Source organism: Schistocerca serialis, chromosome 2 (assembly GCF_023864345.2).
Source record: "Schistocerca serialis cubense isolate TAMUIC-IGC-003099 chromosome 2, iqSchSeri2.2, whole genome shotgun sequence".
Taxonomy (NCBI): Eukaryota; Metazoa; Arthropoda; class Insecta; order Orthoptera; family Acrididae; genus Schistocerca; species Schistocerca serialis.
In genome coordinates this window covers 474,988,569-474,996,542 of record NC_064639.1, presented here as the reverse complement: position 1 = coordinate 474,996,542, position 7,974 = coordinate 474,988,569, and the positions used below count along the sequence as shown (strand labels likewise).

At 44.2% G+C, this 7,974-nt stretch overlaps 1 protein-coding gene across 1 annotated transcript; it reads left to right on the top strand.

The window, feature by feature from the left end:
* Positions 1-1,142: 1,142 nt before the first annotated feature.
* Positions 1,143-6,073, top strand: LOC126457394 (uncharacterized). Its single transcript, XM_050093654.1, has 3 exons — positions 1,143-1,194; positions 3,519-3,604; positions 5,665-6,073. Exons 2-3 carry the CDS (start codon positions 3,530-3,532, stop codon positions 5,869-5,871), a joined length of 282 nt encoding a protein of 93 aa, XP_049949611.1. The 5' UTR covers positions 1,143-1,194; positions 3,519-3,529; the 3' UTR covers positions 5,872-6,073.
* The last annotated feature ends 1,901 nt before the right edge of the window (positions 6,074-7,974 follow it).

The following is a 7,974-nucleotide window of genomic DNA, read 5'->3' as shown; positions in this document are numbered from 1 at the left end:
CCCATAGTGCTCAGAGCCATTTGAACCATTAATTGTCTACAACTAATCGGGAACATGTTATGCCATTTTTTGTTCAGATGTGATGAACCTATGCAAGCAACTCTTTGTTCGTAAGTCAGAATACTGGAAGTAAGTGACGTCAACGATAGCCATTATTTATTTATTTAGCGTATGGCTAATACAGACACATCATAAAATTAAATTACATATACGTATGTACATATTGACACACAAGAAACTTAAGTTTGTCTTTACAACTGAATATCCAGTCCTTCAATCCAGCGCACTGCATCTGGAGTTGCTATCAGGAAGTAACCTTCAGCACCGTGATAGGCTCGAATCCTGCATTCGCTGGCAATGTGGTGAACAGTCTGGTATGGAGCCCCGCAGTCACAGGCTGGATTAGGCAGCTTCTTCAACTTAAAGGGAGCATCCCTGCATCGGCCATGGCCGGTACGGATTATGTTGAGAGTAGTCCAGGTCTTGTGTGGTAGGTCGAATGCACTTGGAAATTTAGCACCTGAGAAGATGTTATGCAGGTGCACATCTGTCATTGCTTCCCACCGACCTTTCCATTCTTCAAGAGGTTTGAAATTCTTAGCAACCATGTCAGCAGCATCGCACAGAGTTGGATGGCGTGATTTCAGTCTCTTACGATTTAAAAGTGGCAGGTCGCTATGCATGGGTAGGTTAGAATTCCTGGAGATCTTGTAGAATTCTCTCATAAGAGCAGTACATCTGCGTAGATAGCTATAAAACTCACATAGAAACACATCATCTTCCTTTCACAAACCATTCTCGGAACAACGATGTGGGCTTTGGGCTTTTTGATGTTATACGGTCCCGGAAACTAGCGGAGTTAATAAGATAGTAATCCCCCTCTCCCCCACGTAGTTATCACCAGTTTTTCGGAGAGCCGGCGAGGCCAAGGTCGTTCGTTCTTTGAGTCAGACCTGTCAGCGCGCCGGGTGAAACGCAGCCTCTGGTGGAACACGCTGACGTCACGGTGACGCGGCCCCGGGCAAGAGCGGCTCAGCTCGAATAGCGGTGCCGCCGAAGTACCGGCCGGGGATGAACCGACGGGAAATACGGGCTACCGCCGTCCTGTATAAATGGCAGCAGGCGCAGGACACCGTCAGTACAGCCAAGGCAGCGGCCCCGGCGCACACAGTAGCAGCAGCACCAGGAGCTCCGGTAAGTTCAGATACCACTAGACGTTGTGAACACACAGATCCTCACTATCTATACTACCAAACGGCTAACCCGAGGCATCGTCCTAGTAGTAGAATGCCTATGTAACGGCGTCCAGGGACAACAAAAATTTAATTTCAATATTTCATACAATTTTTCATCGAATTTGGGAATTTAAAATTATTACATAGGTTTAAGCCAATAGGACAGTTAGAAACTGTGTACATATAATGAGGCAGCGTAATTAACGGCGCGCAAATTATCCATAATATATTCGTCCAGTGGTTGATAGAGAGACCACTTAGCGACTTTCAAAAAACTGTAAGCACAATTAACTTCCAGGCATTTATTACGTCATTCAGAACGAATCACTAACAGAAATATAGGGGAGATGTGGGTGGTCAACCGATAAATTGCTCTATCGTTTCCCTGAAACGGTTCATTAAAACAATGATTGACCATCGTTCGCTCTTTAGTGGAACTTTCACTCTGCTTGGTTCAGCCTGCGGAACGAAGCGCAGATGTGACGGAAGAATTGATGTGTTAAAGGAGACTCGTGACTTACGCCTGAGTAGCTCAGATGCCAATAGCATTGTCCACAAAAGATGAGACCTCATACTGTATTCCCGGTCCGGCACACAATTTTAATGTGTTACTAAGTTTCCAAATTAAGATGTCCAACAGCGAGTGCAATACTCTCTCATCACAGCAAGATCTCCCTCCATTCAGTCCATCGATATACAATCGATAGTCTAGCAAACTCGTACTAAAGGAGGAAACTTCATGTATGTGATTGACAGATCGTTTTTTTTTTAAAAAAAAGGACAATCCGTAACTATTACGCGTCACTCTGTTTATGATTTCTGTCCGTTATGCAGCACAGAATGTAGATTTTTTTGTCGAGTTCGCATGGTTTCGTATCCTTCTGCTGTTCGCTGTTCTTTTATTCACTTGGACAAGGCTCTCCACCTAAAGAATGCGCTTATAAGTTTTTACACACGACCAAAGGTGCTCTATCTGACCAATAGTATCCGGTCCCCTATTAGTCGGTATTAACGTGGGGTGTGTTCATCCATCGCCTTTAACAAGGCTTGAACATTGTTGGAGAAACTTTCAGTTACGTGTTTCTCTGCCTGTGGAGGAAACGCAGTTCATTCGTACTCAAAAGCCGAAACCAGAGAGTAATAAGTGATGTTGGACGCTGGGGATGGAGCGAAATCGGCGTCCAAGCTCATCCCAAATGTCTTCCATTTTGTTCAGGTCGGTACTCTCGGCAAGCAGGTTTGCCTCAGGAACGTTACAGTCCATAAACCTTTGCCTCGTAGATGCTGCTCTTTGACAGGAAATGCATCGTCGGATTGATACAAACTACCATTGTCTACGAACTGTACCTCTACGGTACGCAGTACACACAGTGCTGTAAAATGTCTTCATATCCTTCATAAGCTTAATGAGGAGACCACACGTTGACCATGAACAGCACCCGCTTACCATTTGCTGCTGTCACTGCTACTGACAACACAATACGGTACTCTCGGTCTCCTCTAACACCACATCCTTTGTATTTCACTGTTTGCACTACACATGATGGCAAGTAACGTTCTCCATGCATTCGCCAAACCCAAACATTTCCATCTGGCTGATACAGGACACAGCGTGATTCATCACTCCACTCGTTTTCAGTCATCCACTGCCCAGTGGCGTCTGTCTTTACGTCACCTCAAGCGTCCCTCAGGAATGACTACGTAAATACGTGGTGTATGATGAGCTGCTCGACCATTGTACCCAATTCTTTTTAACTCTCTAGTTGTGCTGCAGGTAGCACTGGAACTCTCGAGTAATTCCTTCTGCTGCTTTCATGCGATTTTTACAAATGCACTCCGCAATGTTCTGCGGTCCCTGTCCGCCAGTACGTCTTCCTGGTCTTGCTGTGGCTGTGGTTGTTTCTTTGCTTTTATACTTAAGAATCACACCAGCAACAGTCCACTTGGGCAGCTTCAGAAGGGCTCAAATGTCCATAGTGGGTTTTTTGCCCAGGCGATATCCGATTACTCCCCACCTCCTTTAACACTGGCGGTTCAGCCTATCACGACATCTAGTGTCCAGTTTCACATTACGTAAGGGTGTCCGTATAGAGTGTATAGTGACTGTGATACTCCTTTCTTTAAAACGTGGATATTTAGGCATGATGCAAAGTACGGCTGGACATTTAAACATATGTAAATGTTAAGCTTTAAGCAAGAGTGATCATTATTGGACGTGTTTTTGTCAGTGTTCGTTCACCTGCTAATGCAGTCCTATCCTAACCGTAAGTGTTTCCGTTCCAGATTGAACGAGTATGAAGGCAGCAGTGCTCCTCGTCGTACTGAGTGCCATAGCGCTCAGCTGCGCGTTCCCTTCACCCAAGGACAAGGTGAGTGCCTTACTCTCCGTACACTTCCTTTTTCTGGTAGCAACAACTCTTAATCCCTCCAGTAACCGACTGTGGTGTGTGACAATGAAATTTATTAATAAACACAAACACAAACGAGGCTCTTTCGCAGTGTTAGTTTTAAATCCTCATTTGCATTTAAATTTCGGTAAGCCGTTGTTCACTTTTTTGGTTGAGGGCCTATAGCGTACCTGAATCGCTTTCCCCCTTCCCCTCTTTCCTACTATATGTGCTTCTACTGCACGGAGAGTGCATGTGTCGGTGTCTCTACACACAATTTATCTAATTTCAACGCTGTGGTCAATATGCAAGGTGTAGTCACAGAAATCTGAAGGCTGTAAGTTGTATGTTGCAGGTCATAGTACGTTTTGAATCTCAAGTTACTGAAAGAACAGCTCTCCAAAATACGCAGTGTGTTTCTTGTGATATCTCCTATTGGAATTTAATGAGTTTTTATTTGAAGATCTCGCGTCGACTACACAAACCTGAGCAGCCCCAATTTGGTAATAGCCCCAAACCGTCGAACGTGACTCGAAAGTGACCTTTTCCTTCCGATAAATCTCACTGTGGAAATAGCTTCTCGCAGCTTTATTTTCTAGTCGTTTCATCCTCAATCACGCCGGTCATATACTCGACGGTGCATGAGGTTTGTGTCTCATTCGAATGCCTGAACGCCAACAGTCTAATGAGACAGACATCTTTTCGTCTATTTAAGCGTCTTGTTATTACATTTATTCTTTGCACCAAGCGCTAGTTGTTACCAAGTCTTCCCCTATTACGTACCAAATCTGTGACGATTTTAGCGCTCTGTCACCAGTCTCTGAGAGCTGCAGACGACGTCTGCTATGTCTCTCCTGTGCATCGCAGACAGCAACTTACAAGCTAACTTGAGGCACACAAGATGCAACTTCCGCTTCTGACAATGTCTCACCATCTTTACTAAATGTATCGATCTCTGTCCTGAGTTGCGCAAGCTCGTATTTGAGTTTTCCATTAAGCCGAAGCCTTTATTGAACCGAAAGAAACACGGCAACAACTTGTAGTCCGCTATCTACAGTCTTATGAGTCTCGTGAATGAACGGAGGAAGCTGAGTTTCATGCGTTCAGTGTTTGCGAAGTTATGGTCCAGCTGTAAACACGTTTCATATGCCTACAATGCGTTAGTGGCCGTATCTTAAGTTCGCTGGGCTTGCCCCACGACACTTCTTCAAGATTGTAGGGACTTACGTTTCTATCTAGTGCTATCAGAGTGGCAGGTTCTTCTTCGTATTCTATGTACAGCACACAAACGGCACCCAGTGGCGGAGTGTGCTAAAACGAACGTGTTTAGTAACCGTTTTTATATGTGTGCGAGTTCGAGGGAAGTCGCCTTCAGTAAAGACCGCGATCCATCGATATATTCTTCGAATCATGACTTCGTAAGCTACATACAAGATGTATACGACGCTTTTGCTAGTTTGCTATTGCTGTAGATGTGGTTAGTGTATTTTCTTTCCAACATGTCGTTTAGTTCGTGTGTGTGCTACAGCGTTCGTTTGATTTTGTGGTTATTTCTTAGTTTAATTTATCATGTGATTTTTTTTCTGTATAGGCTGTGATGCATGAAATATTTGTCTATGAACTAGTGCAGGTGGGGATCCATTCGGAGGGCGGGTAGATTAGGTCGTGTTTTTGCAACGGATGGCGTCGTACAAATGGCGCGATATTTCAGAAGCTGACTTGTTGGCGATCCTATTGATTGATTTGTTTTCTGCTGGCCGCCTCCTAGGCTCGTGGAAAAACACACAAACTGTTATTCTGTAAGTTCTTTAAGCAGAGCCTAAATAAAAATGGTGATGGTGATACAGATAAAAAAATTTACGAATGGTTGTTTTATTCATTTGATTCATATTGTGTTCATTGACATCCCATACTATTTCCAGTGATATATTCGAATAAGATATACAAGAAATATGTCACCGTTTCGGATCAGATGCTGCAGCTAATTTTTGGAAATCGGAGAAGCTGATGTACCTGCTTACCGGCACGTCATTTCGTTCCAGGAGGACCGTGGCGGAGTGGACGTGGACGTGCACAGGGAGAAGGGCGTGGGCACGGTGGTGGGCGTGCAGGGCCAGGGCAACGTGTGGAAGAGCGGCGACGGCAGGACCCGCGTGGACGCCGACGGCTCCTGGCAGAGGGTGTACCGCGGGCCGGCGGCCGGCAAGCCAAAGTACTCGGCGGGCGTCCGCCTCTCACACAGGTGGTAGCCGAGCACGGCCGCTGCGTCGCGTGTCGGTGATCGCCGCTCACCAGCGTCCCACCTCTCTTCGGAAACTAAATGCCGCAAAACTGCCAGTTGTTGGACCAACATTTTTCCGTAGTGCCAAAGTACTGCCTATTATTACATTTACCGAAGTTTTAAACTTAATTTATTGATTTTTAGTTTAATAAAAATCTAACAAACATCAACTTTGTGTTTCTTTAATGACTTACATCAATTGCCATGTCTGTTTCACAAATATTCACGTTCTGTGTGTCATCGCATTTTAATATTTCGTTTATTGTATTTTCTGAGTCGTAAATAGGCATTTGCCTGAATGTATATGGAAAAAATTAAAGACAGGCAAGATGGTGTACCAGATCTACAGACGGCAGAGCGTCACACATCCATCACTCCAGGTAAAGCAATGCGTGCTACACTCCACGAGCAGGTGAAATGTGTTCCTGGCCTAAAAAATAGGAAGAGTGTAAACAAGTCATGCAAAACTTACGCAAAACATTTTTACCGGGTTAGTTACATCTTCTGTCATACGAAACACGACACACAAACGCGCTGCACTTATGGAGAAAAATATCTTTATTTAATTTGTACAATCCATAGTGACATAAAAGTGATGCACAAACATAATTTGCTAAAACATCAGGAGCACAAATGTAACATTTGTCACTTTACGAAAATTTTCACGCCGGCCGCTCTGGCCGAGTGGTTCTAGGCGCTTCAGTCCGGAATCGCGCTGCAGCTACGGTCGCAGGTTCGAATCCTGCCTCCGGCATGGATGTGTGTGATGTCCTTAGGTTAGTTAGGTTTAAGCAGTTCTAGAGCTAGGGGACCGATGACCTCAGCTGTTAAGTCCGCTAGTGCTTAAAGCCATTTGAACAATTTTTAAAAATGTTCAGTTTCCTACTTTAAGAAGAGAGACACGTCACCATTTGTTCGCGCTATCGGAGATCAGCAGAATTACTGAACACAGGAGGAGTGACCCATCCGTAAAAATGTGGAAGCAGAGATGGCAATTATTGTTAATTATCTAGTTCTTAGCCCTAGCAGGATAAAATTTCCACTGCTATACACAATGGATGACTTGATGCAGCAGTTAGACAGCAACACTGAATTTTAGTAGAAATTGTCTGCCGCCATAGTCTCCTCTTTCCCTGCTTCGTCGTTCGAGAAGATCAAAACAAGGGTGTTCAACGGACATCAAACTAGCAACGTTCTCAGTGACAAGCAATTCGTTAGGAATTTGAGCACCAAGGAAGAGGCAGTTAGGTTTTATTTTAAGGAAACTGTGAAGAACTTTGTTGATAACAAAAACAATTAAACAGACGCGATGGGAGGAATGTTGTGGACAAGCGAGCTTCGGTAAAACGTATACATGAAGATGAACATTGTCTGCAATCACCTAGATTAGCAAGTGGAGAATCTAGGGACTATTATAAGGGAACATGGGGATCTATTACATCAAGATATTGAGCAGTGTTATAAAGAACTTTGAGGCAAGAAAATATTGGCTGACTACTAATGAGGTGTAAAAAGAGACCTACCCTACCGTAGGTTATCGATACTGCCGGAGCCGACACCTCAAAGTTCCTGCGGGTGCCGCTAGCGGCACTTTGGACATCGCCACCAATGAAGACGACGAATGAAGACCACCAGGAGGCTGTTTTCAGTGATTCCCATCTGGGCACCATTCTTATAGTTCAGTTGCTAGTTTAGTTGCTAGCTGGTGCCGAACATTACACCGAGTTGTAGAGAGTTGTGCAGTGGCAGTTGAATTTAGTGAAACTAAACTTATAATTCTTGTTGTTTATAGGTCCCCTACGTCCTAACTTCAGACCATTTCTGCTCAAGCTACAAAGGGTTCTTGGTTCACTTTATAGTAAGTACCAAAAATTATTTGTATGTGGCGACTTCAATATTGATTTTATATGTGATTGTGCAAGATAAAGGAAGTTGTAAGATCTCCTAAACTCACACGATTTGATACATACTGTGTTCTTTCCAACCAGGGTGCAGGCGAACAGTAGCACAGCCATATACAATATGTTTATTCATGCCTCATTACTAGATGGGCATTCTGTTAGTTATAGGG